Source organism: Trichechus manatus, unplaced genomic scaffold (assembly GCF_000243295.1).
Source record: "Trichechus manatus latirostris isolate Lorelei unplaced genomic scaffold, TriManLat1.0 scaffold00015, whole genome shotgun sequence".
Lineage (NCBI taxonomy): Eukaryota > Metazoa > Chordata > Mammalia > Sirenia > Trichechidae > Trichechus > Trichechus manatus.
In genome coordinates this window covers 26,213,976-26,234,357 of record NW_004443951.1, presented here as the reverse complement: position 1 = coordinate 26,234,357, position 20,382 = coordinate 26,213,976, and the positions used below count along the sequence as shown (strand labels likewise).

General features: G+C 48.1%; 1 protein-coding gene across 1 annotated transcript in view; it reads left to right on the top strand.

Moving 5' to 3' along the window:
- The first annotated feature begins 221 nt into the window (after positions 1-221).
- Positions 222-20,382, top strand: part of LOC105756039 (antizyme inhibitor 2-like) — a 47,034-nt gene continuing 26,873 nt past the window's right edge. The window contains 11 exon segments of the mRNA XM_012554231.1: positions 222-257; positions 4,772-4,945; positions 5,412-5,572; positions 6,143-6,304; positions 8,343-8,422; positions 8,425-8,507; positions 9,090-9,237; positions 11,608-11,724; positions 12,820-13,021; positions 13,217-13,227; positions 14,513-14,575. Of these exon segments, the coding sequence (XP_012409685.1) occupies positions 222-257; positions 4,772-4,945; positions 5,412-5,572; positions 6,143-6,304; positions 8,343-8,422; positions 8,425-8,507; positions 9,090-9,237; positions 11,608-11,724; positions 12,820-13,021; positions 13,217-13,227; positions 14,513-14,575 (1,237 nt within the window).

Here is a 20,382-nt window from a genome sequence, read left to right as displayed (position 1 = left end):
TCTGTTGAAACCTCTCCAGCATCATAGCAACACAGCAGCCTCCACTGAGAGAAGTGATGACTATGCATAAGGTGCGTTGGCCTGTAGAGTTTCCATAAATATTCATTAATCCATCTACGAAAATCGTAGAAATATTAGGCCTGATTTGTCTTTCTTCTGATTCTAAACTTGCCTCAAAACAGACAGGTTTTAAGTACTTAAGACAAAAGAATATTGGCATGATGCCTGAAGCTTCCCCTGAAGGAAAATACCTGAAGGTTGGTTGTTAAGAACAACCTCTACCAGCACAGTTAAAGAACATTTGAGGTATCTTTGGAACCCTGGTGGCACAGTGGTTAAGAGCTTGGCTGCTAACCAAAAGGTTGGCAGTTCGAATCCACCAGCCACTCCTTGAAAACCCTATGGGGCAGTTCTACTCTGTCCTATAGGGTCGCTATGAGTTGGAATTTACTCAAATATAATGAGTTTGAGGTATCTTTGCATCACATGGCCACCCCAGGGTCTAACAGTTGTTGACCTAAGTCACCCCTTGCATTCCAATTGATACTTAATTCACAGGACCAAACTTGTTTCTTTGTTCACAGTAATGTCCCAGAAGAAATAAGAATATAATGAGGCAGGCTGAGCTGAAAGTTATTTATGTAATGAGGAAGGTAAGCTGTCAGAGCCATCTGCACACTACTTACTACTCGGATGTGTATCAGACAGGAGAGGCCAGGTTATGCTGTAGTAACAAATAATCCTTAAAGTCCAGCAATTTAAATCAACAGTGTTTAAATGAAGATACTTAGTTATACTTTTTTTTTTATTATAGTGCACATAGGAACAACGAAACATTCGCCAGTTCAGCAGTTTCTACATGCACAATTCAGTAACATTGAGTACACTCTTCATGTTGCACAGCCTTTATCCATATCGTTTTCCTAATTGTTCTACCACCATTAATGTGAACTCGGTGCCCCCCTCCCTGTCCCCTCACAGCAAAAACTCCTCCTTTCCCCTTCCCTCCCACCCCTGGTAATGAATAATAAGTTTTGGTTTCTATATCTTTGCTTATTTCACATAAGTGAGATCATACAGTATTTGTCCTTTTGCAACTGACTTCACATGTTTTCACGGATGTTGTGACATGCATCAGGACTTCATTTCTCTTTATGACTGAGTAATATTCCATTGTATGCATATGCCACTTTTTGTTTATCCATTCATCTGTTGATGAACATTTTGATTGTTTCCACCTTTTGGCTATTGGGAAAAGTGCTGCAGTGAACACTGGTGTACAGGTTTATGTTTGTGTTCCTGCTTTCACTACTTTGGGGTATATACCTAAGATTGGAAACCCTGGTGGCATAGTGGTTAGGAGTTCAGCTGCTAACCAAAAGGTCAGCAGTTCGAATCCACCAGGCACAGTTCTACTCTGTTCTCTAGGGTCCCTATAAGTCAGAATCGACTCGATGGCAATGGGTTTGGTTTTTTGTTTATTTGTTCTTTTACCTAGGATTGGTAAACGAAGATAGTTACTTGGATTATCTCATTTAATCTTCAAAACAACACTAGCATCAGATACTAATATTATTTCCATTTTACAGAGGATGAAATAGAGAATCAGGAGAAGTAAACTAACTTGTCCAGGAGCTGGGATTCTGATGGAGACGTTAATCACTGCACCGTATTGTTTCTTAGAGGCCATCCGCCCCTCGTCTGTTTTATAACTGAGAGGATCCAAACCTGAGAAGGCAGTGACTGATTCAAGGTCACGCTGTCCTGTTAGTTAATCCAACACCTCACACATCTCCTGAGAAAGAACTGAGTAATATAATGGTTGTGAATGTACATAATTTATAAGTTGAGTGTCATCAGATCTGTTGATCCTTCACTCTGTATGATGTCCCTTATTTCATCCAAGCTTTAAAAGTCATCCCCTCAAAGACATGATAATCACGTCTATTTTTTAAAGATGTTCTGTGGCTTGTTTTAAAATATGTATTTAACTCTTATACAATTTTGTATTTATTTTAGTGAATATGAGGGTCTGGAGAGATTTTACTTTCCAAATTACTCTGTTGTCCCAACATCATTTACTCAATAAACCTTTCCTTTCTTGGTGATTTGTTATATTTCTTTTGTTCTGTGCTTTGATTCTGTGCTGTCAATTCTGTCCCACTAATTTTTCTGTTCTGGATCCCTACCAGGATTAGTTAGGAGTCAGACAGGCCTTGATCTAAATCCTAAATCTCCCGTGTATTAGCTGTGACATTCATTTATTTACTTATTCTACAAATACTTTCTGAATCAAACTCAGTGCTGGGTCTTACACAAGGCACAGGGGACCCAGAAGTGTAGAAGATGTGGTCCCTGTTTTCAAGACATCACAGTGTGGTAAGGGAAACTCATACGGACAGAAGGGCAAACACAAGACCACCACTAATAGTGCTTTATATATGTCATCTCACTTACTCATTACTCCTTGAGGTCACGTTTTCCAGATGAGGAAACTGAGACTTAAGGCAGTCAAATAACTTACCTCCAGACACATAGTTTGTGAGTGGTAAAGGAGGCTGATTTCGAGTGCATGGGTTTAACTACTCTGCTGCACCAGGAAGGGCCATGGAGGTGCCTGCAGCTGGAGGCAGGCTAGAGGAAAAAAAGATTGACTGGTCCAAGGTCACACAGTAGGTTAGTTTCTGGGTAGAGCCCACATCTGTGCCACTCCAAGCATAGGAAGATTTGGGACCCTGCCATCTCTGCCATCCTTGGGGCCTCCCCAACCCCTGCCTGGGACAGACTAGCAGAAAACAAAAGTCAGAGGAGTAGTAAGCTCTCTACTGAACTTCCTTCCCAGAACAGGCACAAAGGTGAGGTCTAGGCCTGCAGGAGTTGACAGCTGATATCCTAGAGGTAGGGCTGCTCCAGAGTGGTGGAGTCAGACTGGGAGAGCCAGAGGGACACAAGGTGCCACCTCAGAAGCCCATACGGAGGGGGAGGGCAGGAGGAGGGTGGGGGGAAGTGAATGGACGCTGAGTGACACAGGCAAGCTTACTTCTCCATTCATAGGAACTTCCAGCTAGATCTTTAAATCTGCAGTGGAACACTCACAGTAGAGACTAGCTCGTTCCCCAAGGAGTGGAGCTGGCTCATGGTTAGAGTCTGAGGGCCTGAGTTTACTCCCAGTTCAACAGCTGGTTTGCTAAGTGATCTGGAGACCTGTGGGCCTCAGTTTTCCCATCTGTAAAGTGCGAGTTTTTCCATCTGATCATCTCTGATCTAGAACCAGAGTCTGACCTCACTTTGTACACCTGTCCTTGTGGGCAGACCTAGGAGGGTTGGTTCTCCTGACCTGGGAAGTTTGGGCTGAGCAGGCAGGGTGGCCGAGGGTTTAGAGAGGGGAGATCTGGCCTCCTCCTGAGATCTGGGCCGGGTTCTACTCTTCCCACAGGGATTTACCTGAAGCCCCAGAACCAGCATTGATCCCAGCCACCTGGGCTGTGCCTGAGGAAGCAGGTCACAATGGGCATAAGGTGAGTCTGGGTGTGGAGTGGGGGCCACGGGGTGCAGTCCCAACTTTTGAAACAGAGGGACTTGACTCAGGCTGACCTCACTTCCATCTCAGGGATTTATGGCCAGCAGTGGGCTCAGTAACCACTCTAGGGAGCCCAGGTCCAATGTAACTCTGTCACTGACCTTTTGGTGACCTTGGGCAAGTCTCTTCCTCTCCCTGGGCCTCTTGTTCCTGTCTGCAGCATGAGGGTTTGGACTGGAACATCTCCTAGGTCTTAGCTCTGATGTCCCATGATCTAAGGGATCTTGAACTTCATACTTATCCTTTCTGTGCCTCAGTTTTCTCATCTGTAAATGGGAACATGGGTGTGGAGGAGCCCAGAAGAGGTGTGCACAGTCTGAGATTCTTGCTTGATCCCCACAGCAGTCTCTGAGGTAGTCTGGGCCAGGGCCAGTGGCCCACCATACAGACGAGACAGTTCATGTGGACTCCAAGGGAGCTCTGTGTGGTGAACTGGGGGGCCAAGGACTTGTGTGACCTGGGAGCTGGGAGGAGGGGAGGAGGCCGGGTCCTCAGGGCAAGCCCTCCCCAGAATGTAGGCACTCTGGGGACTGAAGGAGGAAAAAGGGTCCCCTCAGATCACCTGGCCAAAGGAACTCATTGTCCTGGAGCCAGCGGACTCGGCGTGGCAGCTGGTCCTGCGGAAGATGTTTCCGAGAGCTCCCTGATTCAGATTCAGTAAGAAAGGGAGGGGAGGGAGATGAGAGGGGAGGAGAGCGAAGGGGCTGGAATGAAGTTGGAATGAAGTGGGGGAGGGGAGTCTCAGTTCCTTCTTTTGTGGGCAAGAGATAAAACTTTCTGTTAAATGGTTTTACAAGTCCGTTAGACTAGGTCTTATTCCAAATCTCCATTATGCTGGGGCTGGACTAGTTCTTCTGTGACCTCACCCACCTTCTGCCACCACTTGGGATATACCCCGTGCCAAGCTCTCCAGGTGGAGAGAAGAGTTGTTTCGGCATGCAGCTTTGGTTTACAAATGTGACTACCTGCTTGTCTCCCTGGTTTAAGACTTAGAAGATGTAAGTTCAAATCCTATCTTTGCCATGTACTTGTTATAAGACCTTGAACTTTCTGAGTGACCACTTTTCTGAGCATTTATTTTCCCATCTCTAACATGAGGATGATATTTTATAGAGTTTATAGAGGGGTTGTGAGGTTTAAATGAGATAACCCATCACACAGCCCTCCCTCCCTCTCTCTCTGCCCCTGCAGGACCACCGAGACCCCTTCACGGTGGCTGACCTGTGCATGCTGGCCAGCTGCCATCAGACCTTCCTCCAAAACCTGCCATGGGTCTCACCTTTCTATGCAGTGAAGGGCAACAGCAGCCCCTGGGTGCTGCGTGTCCTGGCCGCCCTGGGCACCGGCTCCGACTGTGCCAGCTAGGTAAGCCCGTCCCCGCTGCTAACTGCCTCCTTCATGGGCCCAGCATAGCCCGGAAGAGAGGCCCGTGGTCAGGAGTCCTAGAACAGGAACCGTCACACCTAGAGCAATGCACGGCATGGGCAGTGCTCAATAGTTGTTTTTGAAGGAATGAACGAATGAACACTCTGTGGATAGCCTTCCATGGGTCCATGTGACTAGGGCAGACAGCCTGAGATAGTGAACGGAAGGAGCACGTGCTTCAAGCCACTGATCCTGTTCTTGTCTTGGCCCAGCCAGTTCAGTTTTCTGGGCCTCAGTTTCTCCCTCTTTAAAATGGGGCCAACTATACTTTTCTTAGTCTAGAAGACCACAAGGCACAATAGTGCTCAATCAAGGGTAGCCCATTTAGACCATGCCCAGTGTTCCTGTACCCTGAGAGTATGGGAGGCATGAAGCAGCCCCCAAGTCTGGCTTTCCCCCATGTCAGGTGGAGCTGGAGCAGGTGCTGGGCCATGGCGTGGCCCCCTCATGCATTATGTGCAAGCCCGTCTCCCACATCCAGTATGCTGCTCTCCATGGGGTGCAGCTTATGACCTTCGACAGCGAGGAGGAGCTGGTCAAGATGGCCCAGCATCACCCTGGGGCCAGGTGAGACCAGCAGGGGCATGGGCAGGTGGGGCAGGTGGGGCGAGGGACAGCAGGCCTGGGGCTCTGGCAGACGGGGTTGAGCCTCAGAAACCAGATAGGCTGTGGTTCCGTGTGGTACCTAGGAGAGGCCCAGCAGTGAAACACAAGAACTCGACTCAGTGGCCAGTGGCTTCCCTAGCACCTGTTGGTGCAAAATGAACATTGGGTCTGCGCTGGCAGTGGGCAGAGCCTGGCACCAGGTGATGTCATAGAAAGGGCATTCACACTGGAGTCACAGAGACCAGGACTCAAATCTCAGATTCATTTGTCGCATGCTGTGTGGTCTTGATCTTAGGAAAGTTACTTAACATCTCTGATCCTATAACACGAAGGCAGGAGGCAGGTGTTTATAAATGTAGCCTTTTCCTACCTTGTCCTACCTGGGCAGAGGGTTGGAAGTAGTGCCTGTGTTCATTCTTTGGAAACCAGCGTCTGGACAGCCCAGAGAAGCTAGGCAGGAAGGGTGGGAAGGTGGGGGAGGTTGGGGTGGTGGTGGTAAAGCACCCAGGCCTAGGGGCTCCTGTGCTGAAGCCCCACTGCCCGCCTTCCGCCCTCTCGACTGGTCCTTCAGCTGCAGACCCAGGACAGCGAGAGCACCTTCCCCCTGAGTGGCAAGTTTGGGGCCAGCCTGGAGGCGTGTGGGCACCTGCTTACATCTGCCGAAAACCTGGGGCTGGCTGTGGCTGGAGCCAGGTGAGTGAGCATGGCTTCCCCTGACTGGAAGACAGGAGTCCTGGGTTCCACCTTCCTCACCTGCATGGCCTCTGGTCGGCCCTGGCCTCTCTGGGCCTCCATGCTGCCCCATTTGTCTGAAGGCACAGGAGCTGGATGTTATCCCTAGCTGGGGTGAGAGAGCAAGGCACTGGCCTCAGGTACATAATTTCAGGGAAACCAAAACTTTAGTACTCGAGATAAATGAGCTATTCAAAGCAATTAATTTATTTTTGACATTTTAATAGACTTAATTTTTTTTAGAGTAGTTTTTTGGTTTGTAGAGAAATTGTGCAGAAAGTGCAGAGCCATGCGCCCTATTCCCCCCTACACAGTTTCTCCTGTTATTAACAACTTGCATTCCTCTGGTACGTTTGTCACAATTGGTGTTAGGTGCTGTCCAGTCGGTTCTGATTCATAGCGACCCTATGGACCCTATGTACAACAGAACAACCCTATGGACAACAGAATAAAACACTGCCGGGGCCTGTGCCTGTTTGAGCCCATTGCTGCAGCCACTGTGTCACTGTTACAATTAAGGAACCAATGTTGATACCTTATTATTAACTAAGATCCATGGTTTACATTAGGGCTCACTATTTGTGTTATGTGGGCCTATGGGTTTTGCAAAGGTATAGTGTCATGCTTCCACCACTACAGTATTGTGTAGAAACTTTCAGAGCCCCAAAATGCCCTGGGAGCCCTGGTGGCGCAGTGGTTAAGGGATTGGCGGCTAACTAAAAGGTCAGCAGTTCAAATCCACCAGCTGCTCCTTGGAAACCTTAGGGGGCAGTTCTGCCCTGTCCTATAGGGTCACTATGAGTCAGTATCAACTCGACAGCAATGGATTTGGTTTTTGTGGGGAGTTGAAATTGCCCTGTGTTCCACTTAGTCATCCCACACCCCAAGCCCCCTGAGTCCCTGGCAACCCCTGACCTTTTCACTACCTAGAGTGTCCAGGATCTGCAATTGTATAGCATGTAGCTTTTCCAGACTGGTTTCTTTCTCTTAGCATATGCATTTAAGGTTGCCCCATGTTTTTTCGTAGCTTGATAGCTCATTTCTTTGTATCGCTATATAATACTTTACTGTACAGATATACCACAGTTTGTTTTTCTATTGGAGGACATCTTGGTTGCTTCCAATTTGGGGCAATTATGAATAAAAGCATAAAGATTTGTGTGCAGGTTTTTATGTGGATGTAAGTTTTCAACTCACTTGGGTAAATACCTAGAAGTACAATTGCCAGATCATATGGTAAGCTTATATTGATAAATAATATTTTGATGTAATATTTCTTTTTAAACATCAAAATTAATGCAAAAAATTCACGATGAAGAAGGTATCAAAGTTTTAAGTAAAGGCAGCAGTGGTATTACTGTGTCGTCCTTTTATCTTGATCTCCAATGCAGCTCGGTACAGCACTGTTACTGATCCTGCCTTTATTGAAAAGGTTTATGTTTTGTTCATCACAGAAGTTTTTACATTCATTTTGATTTTTTAAGCTAGTGCATTAAATGTTATTTATCTTGATTACATAGTGGTTTGGCAATCCCTTCAATGTTGCTTATCAGGCAAGTGCCTCACTTGCCTGACCCTAATCCAGGCCCTGAGTGGTTACTCAGCCCCTCCTCCTGCCTCGGAGGCACTGAAATTTGGAATATCACACACCCTCCAAAGAGGAGAAGGGCAGCCCCCTGCAGTGGAGACATTGGGAGGGGCAGCTGAGAGAGGTGACGGCCACACGACCATACATCCATAAGTCCCACAACTGAAGGATTGTCACGTGCATCTCCGGGGACACCTTGTGTATATCCAAGGTTGAGAGGGATGTTTCTGTGGGTGCCATGTGGCCCCGTGCAGTCACGTGTGCTGAGGTATCTGGATCTGCATTTATTTCCACGTGTTCCTTGTGTCTGTGCACCCCCTGGGTGGTGATTCTGAATGCTTGAGTCTCTTCATACTGACCCTTGCCTTTCCACATGTGTTTCTCCATGTCACTTGTCATGACTATGCCCAGCTTCCACGTGGGCTCCGACTGCCAGATGCCACAGAGCTACACACGTGCCATCACTGACTGCCGGCGCGTGTTTGAGATGGCCACAGGGCCAGGCATGACATGGGCCTCCTGGATATTGGAGGGGCCTTCCCCGGAGTGGAGGGCTCCAAGCCTGTGTTTGAGGAGGTGAGAGGGTCGGCCTCAGGGAAGAATGAGGGGGAGCCTGGTGTCCCAGCCTGTGTTTAGGGACCAGAGTGTGTGTGTTTGTTTGTTTGTGTGTGTGTGTGTGTACAGGGAGCTCCTGTAACCGTGAGTCTGTTGGTCTTTGTTCAAGGGTCTATTGCCGACTATGCATACATGGCCTGTGTACATGTATGAGCAGGGGTGTGGCTCTGGCTCCATTACTTTCTGTACACATGTTAGCTGCTCTCCCTGGTTAAGCTGCAGTCAGGTAGGAGTTTGCTGTCCCCCAGTCCCAGGGAACATTCCATCTCGGCTGACTGTGTATTGATTTAAATGGTTCCAAATTCAGACATCTCAGGGTGCCACAGTCTATACACTTACTGCATGACCTTGGGCAAGCTACTTCCCCTCTCTGGGCCACAGTTTTTACCTCAGTTTCCTCCTCAGTAAAATGGGGGAGATAATACCACCTCCCTACAGCACTGTCCCAGGCTGAATGGTGACGATGTATGTGAACCCCTCCCCGCACACACACAAGGACTGGTGCACACACGTTAGGAGCTGGGTCTGAATCTGTCCCCTCAGACAGCGAGAGAAATCAACACTGCTCTGGCCCAGGACTTCCCTGAGGGGAGCAGCATCGAGGTCATCTTAGGGCCTGGCCGCTTCTATGTGGAACCTGTCTGTACAGCCGCTGTCAACATCATAGCTAAGAAGGCTGTGCTGGAGCCTGGTGGGTGAGACAAGATGGCATGGGGTGGGGGGGTGCAAGGGCACTGCCCAGGCATGCCCAGACCTGGGGAGACAGGATGGGCAGAGGGTCTGGACTTCATTCCTGGGTGTCTAATTAACAGGAAACAAGCTTCAAGTTGGGTACAGGAATGAACCTGTTAGTATCACTATTCTGTTGTTCTCAAATAGACCAGGAAGTAGAGAGCCAAGACTAAGGATCTCCGTTCTTCCTGAGTAGCCTATGACTCAACATTGCATTTATGGAGGTGAGGGCACAGAATACAGCCCAGGAGGTCACACACAGACTCACACTTGTGCACTCCTTACACCTTCCATGAGCAAATTCTTTCAGCAAGCATTTTATAAACAAACAAATTAAAAAACCCCATTGCAGTCAAGTCAATTCCAACTCATAGGGACCCTATAAGACAGGGTAGAACTGCCCCACAGGGTTTCCAAGGCTGTAATCTTTACGGAAGCCAAATGCTACATTTTTCTCCCATGGAGCAGCTGGTGGGTTCAAACCACCAACCTTTTGGTTAGCAACCAAATGCTTAACCACTGCGCCGCCAGGGTTCCTCAAGCATTTCCCAGCAGATACAACTTTTTATAGCCAAGAATATAGCCTAAACACAAATTCTTGCAGTAGATATGCAAAGGCAATATTGTAGTTATCATGGTCTCAAGGTTAAGGCTCACATCTGTAGGATGAGAGTCACCCTTCTGACCACAGAGGTCGGCCATCACAGGAGAGGTTTTCCTTAGTTTGTTGGTGATTTTTGCAGGATGGCGTGGAGGAGGGTGTGTCTCAAAAGTGAGCCAACCAGAAATTCAGTTTCATGATGAGATAGAGAATATGAGTACATCTAACTCACTGGATTAATGCTCTTTATTCTTTATGGCTTTATGATAACTTCTAAATTTTTATAAATCGTTTTAATCTCCTCCCTTATCCTTTTGACAAATGGCTGGCCCGGCGCTTTGTAGTCCCAAGGACACTCGTGTCAACTGATTTCTTTTCCTCACGATATGTCTTATATGATTTCAGCCAGAATTTAATGGGAGTCTAAGTTAGAATTATTCACGGCTTCTTATTTTCTATTTCCACAATAACAAGAGCTGTCAATTATTAACCGTCTATTATGTGTGAAGCACAGATTTTCTCATTTCTACACGACAATTCTGTGAGGTGTTTTTGGCTCATGCTCATTTTAGAGGTGGAGATATTGAGGCTCAGAGAGGGAAACTGATTTGTCCAAGGCAACACAGCTAATAAGTGGGACAGCTGGACTCAATCTGACTCAAAAGCTTGTGCACTTTTAATTACACCACACGCCAAGGCAGAGTGAGCTCTGGCCTCAGGGTAGCCACAACTAATTCTACCCAGGACTGACTTGGGGACAATCAAGGCTATGGCCACAGGGGACAGGCCTCAGTGATGACAGCTGGGAGAGTAGGGAGGAGATGGGGTGACTGCCACCAGGGAGAAGACAGTGGGGAAGGGATTCAGGGGGAGAAAATTCAGAAAGACCCGGCATCTAAGTGGTAGCTGAAATGCCCCCAATGGTAACAGAAATCAATGTAAAATCCCGAGCTTAGATTCAAGAAAGCGATAGCATGAGGACTTGACTTGGTAGTAGGTCATGTCCAAAGTATCTGGGGGTCGTAGGTGACCACCAGCACAATATGCATCAAGAGTAGGGTGGAGGTAGGGAGAAAGCTGCCACACATTTCAGTAATATCAATAGAGGTAGAGCATTCAAATGAAAGGAGGTGAGAATGCGGCTGTAGTCTGTACATCCTGAAGGAGCAACTGGCATGGAACCGTGTCATAAAAAGGCCATTTACTCCATGTTTTGCCGTACACGAGCAGATGCTCAGGGAACTTGGCCTAAATGAAAAGCAGAGGACTTGGGACCTACGTTCTGGGGATGAGTCCCAGCCCTGCCACATTCTCCTTGTGTGACCTCTGGCAGACTCAGTTTCTTCAATTGCAAAGCAGGGATCATTGTACCTACTCACAGTGTTGTTAAGAGATTTAAATGAGTTAACCCATATAGAAAGCTTAAAACAGCGCCTGGGCTATAGCTCATCATTTGGTGGGGGCGGGGTGCTTGTTACTCTGATGGAGGTGAGCAGAGGGGCAGTGAGAGCCCAGAGGATAGGCTCCTAACCATACATGGGACTGAGCATCAGGGAGGGCCTCCCGGAGCAGGGGACATTTAGTCTGACTGGGGAAAGATGAATAGGAGTTATCCAGTGCCAGGCAGAGGGTCTGGGCCTCTCCCATGGTTGCTGGTGGTCAGGCGTTGAGAGTGAGTGGTGGTACCTGGTCGATCACACCTCAGTCCTGCCCTCTTTCCACTCCCAGGAGGCCGCCAGAAACTGCTATACTATCTCAGTGAGGGTAGCTATGGTGCCTTCCGCAACCTCTTCAAGAAGCCTGTTCCCAGGACGCCCATCATGGTGAAGGTGAAGGCTTCCTCGCGCGGTTCCGATGACTCCCAGCCCTGAGACCGCTGAGTGCAGCCTCAGGATCTTGCTGACAGGTGGCGTGGCGCAGGCTCTCAGAGACCCTCCTGGCTCTGCAGAGTATCACCCCACCCCCATCCCCATCCCCTGCCGCATGTGGACAAGGCCGGGCACACACGTGCCTACATTACCTGCATGTGTACCTCTGCATGTGCGTGCACTTCCTTGTTACACCTGTGCAGGTAGGTGGGTGCACAAGTGCATGGTCTGTGTAAGTGTGTGTGCTCACCTGCTTGGATATGTGTGATACCATGGACATCTCTCTTCACAGACTCTGTGTGTGTTTGTGTTTCCAGAATTCCTGAATGTCAGAGATGAAGGAGACTTAAAGGATAGGTTCTCAAACTTTGCTTCACATTAGAATTACCTGGGAAGCCTTAAAGGATCCTGATGCCCAGGCCAACCCCCAGATAATTTAAATTAGTATTTCTCAGGGATTGGAACCCAGGCACAGTACTTTTTAAGAACTCCCCCAGGCAATTCCAATGTGCAGCCAAGTTTGAGATACAGTACTTTGAGTGATTTCTGAATAAAATCATCCCATTGTATAGATAGGAAAACTGAGAACCCATGTGTGTCTGTACTTGTAAATTAGTAGGACTGCAATGTGTCACTAGAATACAAGCTTCGAAAGGGCAGGGTCTTTGTTTAGTTCACAGATGTGTATGTCAAATGTGGAGAGCAGTGCTTGCTACATAGGAACCCCAGGTGGTATAAATAGTCAACATGCTCGACTGCTTACCAAAAGGTTGGAGGTTCGAGTCCACCCACAGGTACCTCAGAAGAAAGGCCCAGTGATCTACTTCTGAAAAGTCAGCCATCAAAAACCCTATAGAGCAAAGTTCTACTATGACACACATGGGGTCACCCTGAGTCAGAATCTACTCCATGGTGATTAACAACGAAAACGATTAAATGACCGGTGCTTGCTGGGGCATTCTCACTCGTGCCCCGGGGGGCTCTCCCTGACTGCCTAAGGCGTGGGGTGAATGGGGTAACCGTTTTCTCTGATTCCTCATCCCCTTGCTCCCTACAGGGGCTCTGCTCAGAGCCACCCCCTTCCCCTGCACCCTGTATGACCCCATGTGCGGTGCCTTTGACAAGCTCTCTGTGGAGGGGGTGCAGCTGCCCGAGCTGGACATGGGCGACTGACTCGTCTTCCCCTCCATGGGCGCCTACTCATCTGTCATGAGCTCCACCTTCAATGGCTTCCTGCCTGCCTCTGTCTGCTATGCCCTGGGCCCTGAGCTCAGGTGCCAGGGAGAGGGGACAGGGAGTAGGGTGCTGGGGGGCTCTTACCAGGATGGGAGCTTGGTAAGGGGCCAGGTGACTTAGCTTGGGGTCTCAGGCCAGAAAAGAGCCTACTCCCCACACTGGCCCGGCAGAGCCCAAGGAGTCTGACTAATTTGAGACACTGGCCTCTGCCTATGGTGCTGACCCTGTTACAGCCTCACCCCAGGTGAGTCCAGGAAGTCCCTGCCTGGGCAGCTTGGACGTGCAGACGACTTTGCCAGGCAGAACCAGCCAGCCCCATGGCCCCATCTGACCCTCGGCCCTGTGGCCAGGCCCCCTCACCGCTCTGGCCATCTGCAGCTGGCCCTCCCCTGTTCCCTCCTCAGACCTGTCTTCCCCACCAGGTCCAGGCTCCTGACAGCCCCCTTCCTAGGGTCTCCTCTGCCCAGACTAGGACTCGCCGCCCCTTTACTGACACAGACCTTCCACAGGAGCCTGCTGGAGGCAGCGCCTCAGGCCTGAGACATGGCCGGAGTGGAGGGGCTCTCAGGCATTTGGTGCGCCCTCGTGGGGGAAGCTGGGGGTGTAGGGGAGTGCCATGGAAGAAGCAGAGGTGGGGGCTTCTGAAACAAGGAGGCAGCCTTTAAGGGTCAAAGCTGTTTTCTCCCAAAGTGGGCCTGAGGCATAGGCTTGCTCTTCTGGGCAGCTGACCCCACCCTCCCGGCTCCTAGAGCAGGGCTAGGGCCAAGAAGCTTGAGCTACTACTATGAGCGCTCCCTGGAGACAATGTCCTAGAATGTGGGGCAGCCTGCGCTGACCAGTATCTTGAGATTCTTTTGTCTTTTCTTTCATTCAGTGATCCCTGCCTTTTCCAGAAAGGGTTACATGAGCTGTAGGGACCTCCTGTAATAGGCTTTGAGTCAGACAGGCCTGGAGTAAATCCAGCATCCACCATACACAGCAGTGAGACACAGCCTCCATTTCCCCATCTATAAAGTGAGGGTGACTGGTATGTCCCTCACAGGATTGTTGAGAGGATTAAGCCAGACAAAGCAAATCCTTCTCAAGGTCAGTTCAAGACCCTACCCCTGGCTGGCGCAGATCCTGGGCCTCTCAGAGACCCTCTGACCCCATGGTCTGGGCGTCCTCAGAGACCATGCCCAACATCTGGCCACACAGCTAATGGACCAGGCGAGAGGCAGAGTGCTGGGCATATGGGTCCCTCAGACCTGGCCGTGGCCTCAAGAAACCCCCCAGTTGAAGGTTGGATGGACAAGGTGTGAAGGTGGCCATATCTAAAATAGGGCATTTTAAAAAATATTTGGGGAGCTCTGAGCACAAAAAGAAACAGTGTCCAACAGGGAGGGATATTGGCAGAGGTGGGGGCGGGGTGTGGCGGGATGACCAGCCATGTTGTTGCAGTGCATGAAGGCAGAGTGGGCTCAAGCCCCAGAGGCACTTCCTGTGCCCTCTTTCAGCCTGGCCTGACCTGAGCGCCCTCTGACCCACAGCCTTTGCCATGAGCCTCTCGGTCCATGAAAGTCAGCCCTGCCAAGGCCAGAAGGAGTTTGCCAGTATCCTTGGGCTGAAGAGAATTCTCCCCCAGACTCCAAGGGCAAGGGCTGGGCTGCAGATGGCTCCTGAGGAAGCCACAGGGCTCAGACTACCTTCAGGTCGATATGTTCCTCATTTGTCTCCTAACAGAGTCTGCAAATTGTGGGACAGAAGTGTCCGCCCTACCCCTCAGAGGTGTTTGGAAGTGCACATATGAGTGGGCTTTAAGAAAACATAAAGTTTTATTCAGAGGCAAGAGATGTTGGTTTGTTTTGTTTGTTCAATGAGTGTTGTCTTGTGGGATTATGAATAACCATCCATCCATCCATCATCAATAAAAATGTGAGGGCCTAGGCTGTGCCTGGCGCTGTTCTAGGCATGGGTGACACAAAACAATCAAGACAGGGAAGGGACCATAAAACACATAAGTAAATGAGAAACAAATGTAAGTGAAAAGTGCTACAAAGAAAAACAAAACAGGGTAGGGCTGGATGAAGATACTTTTGCTCCCTGGCCAGAGAACATCAGCAGCTCCCTTTAATATACAAGCACCAGGAAAAAAGTTTACTTATTCATTTACTTTATTTCAAATAGCAAATAGACAAATTGCAGAAAACAATGTACTAAAAATATAATCAGACCCTTGTCAACGAACAGTTCCTGTTAGCTCCTGCTGCCTGACTGGCACAGCATCCGGTAACGTATCTGCTTCTGTCCAGGTTGCTTTCAGGGCCCCTCACAGGGCTCCACTTGTGATGCCTACCTTGTATGTTGTCTGGAGTCATCCTACCATAGTGGTAAACTTTTTGTGTGAGGTTAATACAATAATTAGTTTCTTAAATACGAGAGTTTCTACAACGTTTTTTTGCACACCCTCCTTGTGGCACTGCGTCACGACACCTTGTTTGGGAACATCTGTATAAACTTATGTTGTTATTGTTGGGTGTCCTCGAGTCAGTTCCGATTCATAGTGACCCTGTGTACAACGGGATGAAACACTACCTGGTCCTGGATCATCATCGTAATTCTTGCTATGTTTGAGCCCACTGCTGCAGACACTGTGTCAGTCCGTCTCATCGAGGGTCTTCCTCTTTTTTGCTGACCCTCTATACCAAGCATGATGTCCTTCTCCAGGGACTGGTCCCTCCTGATAACATGTCCTAAGTACATTAGATGAAATCTTGCCGTCCTCACTTCCAAGGAGCACTCTGGCTGTATTTCTTCCAAGACAGACTTGTTGTTCTTCTGGCAGTCCACGGTGTAGTCAATATTCTTCACCAACACCGTAATTCAAAGGCATCAATTCTTCAGTCTTCCTTATTCATTGTCCAGCTTTCACATGCATATGAGGCGACTGAAAAGACCATGGCTTGGGTCAGGCGCACCTTAGTCTCCAAGATGACATCTTTACTTTTCAACACCTTAAAGAGGTCTTTTGCAGCAGATTTGCCCAATGCAATGCGTCTTTTGATTTCCTGACTGCTGCTTCCATGGGCATTGATTGTGGATCCAAGTAAAATGAAATCGGTGACAATTTCAATCTTTTCTCTGTTTATCATGATGTTGCTGTTGGTCCATTTGTGAGGATTTTTGTTTTCTTTATGTAGAGGCGTAATCCATACTGAAGGCTGTGGTCTTTGATCTTCATCAGTAAGTGCTTCAAGTCCTCTTCACTTTCAGCAAGCAAGGTTGTGTCATCTGCATATCGCAGGTTGTTGATAAGTCTTCCTCCAATCCTGATGCTCCGCTCTTCTTCATATAGTCCAGTTTCTCAGATTATTTGCTCAGCATAAGGTAGGGTGAACAGATACAACCCTGACGCACACCTTTCCTGACTTTAAAGCATGCACTATCCCATTGTTCTGTTCAAACAACCGCCTCTTGTTCTATGTACAGGTTCTGCATGAGCACAGTTAAGTGTTCTGGAATCCCCATTCTTTGTTTCCATCTTTCTCATTTCAATCACCAGTAATTATCAATGCATCTTGATTGTATATTTGCTCAATTTTGGACTGCAGAAGTTGGTAAAAAATCTTCAGTTTCCTCATCTTTGGCATTAGTGGTTGGTTCGTAAATTTGAATAATAGTCGTATTAACTGGTCTTCCTTGTAGGCATATGGATATTATCCTGTCACTGACAACGTTGTACTTCAGGATACATCTTGAATTGTTCTTTTTGACGATGAATGCCATGCCATTCCTTTTCAAGTTGTCATTCCCAGCACAGTAGACCATATGGTTGTCTGATTCAAAATGACCAATACAAGTCCCTTTCAGCTCACTAATGCCTAGGATATTGATGTTCATGCGTTCCATTTCATTTTTGACGATTTCCAATTTTCCTAGATTCATACTTCGTACATTCCACGTTCCGATTATTAATGGATGTTTCCAGTTGTTTCTTCTCATTTTGAGTCATGCCACATCAGCAAATGAAGGTCCTGAAAGCTTGACTCCATCCACGTCATTAAGGTTGACTCTACTTTGAGGAGGCAGCTCTTCCCCAGTTGTCTTTTGAGTGCCTTCCAACCTGGAAGGCTCATCTTCCAGCACTATATCAGACAATGTTATGCTGCTATTCATAAGGTTTTCACGGGCTGATTCTTTTCAGAAGTAGACTGCTGAGTCCTTCTCCCTAGTCTGTCTTAGTCTGGAAGCTCAGCTGAAACCTGTCTTCCATGGGTGACCCTGCTGGTATCTGAGTACCGGTGGCATAGCTTCCAGCATCACAGCAACATGCAAGCCCCCACAGTGTGACAAACTGACAGACATGTGGGGGATAAATATACATAGAGAGAGATTTATATTAAGAAAATGGCTCACACAGTTGTAGAGGCTGGAACATCCCAAGTCCATGGGTCAGGCTGGAGGCTTCTCCTGATTCACATAGCTGTAGGGGCTGGTGAACCTAAGATGGGCAAGTCAGAGAGTAGGGCTCTGGCTCACAGGCTGTGAAGACCTACAAATCCCAAGATGGGCAATCAAGACAACAGGTAAGTTGCTAGCTCAAGTCCCAAGAACTGGAGGTCAGATGAACAGGAGCCAGCTGCAGGATCCAGCAAAAAGCCCACGAGCTTTGCCAGAAAGGCTTGCAGGCCACACCCCCAAGAAAACTCCCTTTCAACTGGCTGGCTACTCACAGCAGATCCCATCATGGAGGTGATCACATCATATCAAATCTCATCATGGAGGTGATCACATCATTATATGACTACCAAACTACATCATAACTGCCAAACCACTGAGAATCATGGACCAGCCAGGTTGACACACAACTTATATGCTCACAGAGCGTTACAATCAAGAGCTCAGTTTTGGATGAGTTAAGTGTAAAAAGCCATATTAGACTTCTAATTGGAGTCAGTTACAAGAATCTGGTTTCAGGTAGAGGTCAGGAGAGGAGATACAAACAGGGGAGTCATTGCCACTGGATGGATTTTATATTCCTGGGGCTGAGACAGTTGGGAAGGGAGCGTCAATAGAAAAAAGACAAGTCACAAAAGCTCAAAGAAGAAAGGTTTCAAGAAGGGAGGAATGCTCCATTGTGTCCAGTGCTTCTGTGAGGTGGGTGAGACGAGGATTGAAAATGGGTCTGGGGAGAATGTCTGTCTTAGTCATCTAGTGCTGCTATAAAAGAAATACCACCAAGTGGATGGTTTTAACGAAGAGAAGTTTATTTCCTCACAGTTTAAGTAAGCTAAAAGTCCAAATTTAGGGCATCAGCTCCAGGGGAAGGCTTTTTCTCTCTGTTGGCCTTCTTCCCTTCAGTGTTCTCTCGGACTAGGCGCTTCTCTGTGCAGGGACCCCGGTCCAAAGGACGTGCTCTGCTCCTGGCACTGCTTTCTTGATGGTATGAGGTCCCCAACTCTCTGCTTGTTTCCCTTTGCTTTTAGCTCTTGAGAGATAAAAGGTGGTGCAGGCCACACCCCAGGGAAACTCCCTTTACATTGATTGGATCAGGAATGTGACCTGGGTAAAGGTGGTGTTACAATCCCACCCTAATCCTCTTTAACATAAAATTACAATCACAAAATGGAGACCAACCATACAATTCTGGGAATCATGGCCCAGCCAAATTGATACACATATTTTTTGGGGGACATAATTCAAACCATGACAGAGGCCATTGGAGATCTTAACCAGGGGTTTCAGTGCCCATGGAAGGCTGACTGAATAGAGTCCAGGGAGAGCCTGGGAGAGGGGGAGGAGGTAGAGAAGGAGAGGGTGGAGTATGGGCAACTCTTCCCTAGAGGTATGCTATAAAAAAGAGTAGATAAATGGGAAGGTGGTTGGAAGTTAAAGTGGGGTCAAGGAAGAATTTATGGAAGATATCATGGCTTGTTTATAGGCTGATAGGAATGACTGGTAGAGGGGAAGATAATTTAAGAGGCAGGAGAGAAAGGTGAGAATTGCAAGAGCAAAATCCTAGGGTGGGCAAAAGGGGTTGACATCCCGTGCATGAGGGGAGGGCATGCCTAGATCAGAGTGTGGGCAGGAAGAAGGGAACAGCATATGGGCAGGCTCAGGTTGGTGGGGATTTGGCATTGCGAGAATGTGGGGTTCTCTTGTGACGATTTCTTTTTTCTCAGAGAAATAAGAAACTATTATCTGGCTGACAGCAAGGAGGCAGGAGGGGGTCTTGGTGGTTTGAGGAGAGAGGAGAAGGTGTGAGAGTCACAAGGGAGAGTGAATAGACCAGTGAAATGTGTTTGGATTGCCCGAAGCATAGGGACCCACTTGAGGTTTGTGCATGTGGATTTCGAGTGCTGCCGGTCATCCGGTGTGGTTTTGTCTTCTGTCATGTTCAGCTGCATGGGTGCAGGTGCAGAATGGGTGGAGAGGAGGGGGAAAGCCAAAGAAGTGATGGCTTGGAGTTGAGGGTTGATGGGGGTCTCCACGGATCCAGGCCCCACCTATCGCTAGCTACCCCATGGTCCCTGCCATCCTCAAAACTTTGTCCCGCTCCCGTATGCAGTCCCTACACAACCTCTACCCACTGGAGACTCATAACGAACCTATGAGATCATAATGACTCATTTTATAAGAGTAAATTTCCCTGGGCCACCTAGCCAGTAAGGGGCAGAGCTGGGATGTAAATTTAAACGTTGGTTCCGTGTTCTCCATTCACGGAAGCAGGGGCATGCGCGTTAGGCTTAAGAAAGCCATGCATCCCAGATGGTAGAAATAAACAAGCTTTGGCTCTTAGGGGATTAAACTTCAGGTAGCTTGAGCACTGGAGTCCCCGGATGGTGCGAATAGTTAACGCACTTGGCTGCTGATTGAAAGGTTGGAGGTTCAAGTCCACCCAGAGGCACCTTGAAAAAAACGCCTGGCAATCTACTTCCAAAAAATTAGCCACTGAAAACCCTATGGAGCACAGTCCTATTCTGACACGTATGAAGTCCCCATGAGTTGGAGTCAACTCCAAGGCAAACTGGTTTTATCCTGAGTGCTAGTTTGTCATGGTCCCACCATGGAGACTTGCTTCCACCTGCTGGTTATTGTCAGTATTGCACTCAAATGGAACCTGATTAAGGATTCATGATCTTGATCTAACAATGCCTGGTTCCAAACAGCTGCACAGGAGTTCTTACTCTCCTTTGACAAATGAGGAAATGGAGGTACAGAGAGGTGACTTAATAAAGCCATCTATACTCGTCTATTGGAGTCCTGGTGATGCAGTGGTTAAGAGCTTGGCTGCTAACCAAAAGGTTGGCAGTTTGAATCCACCAGCAGCTTCTTGGAAACCCTATGGGGCAGTTCTACTCTGTCCTATAGGGTCACTATGGGTCGGAATCAATTCGACAGCAACGGGTTTTCTTTTATA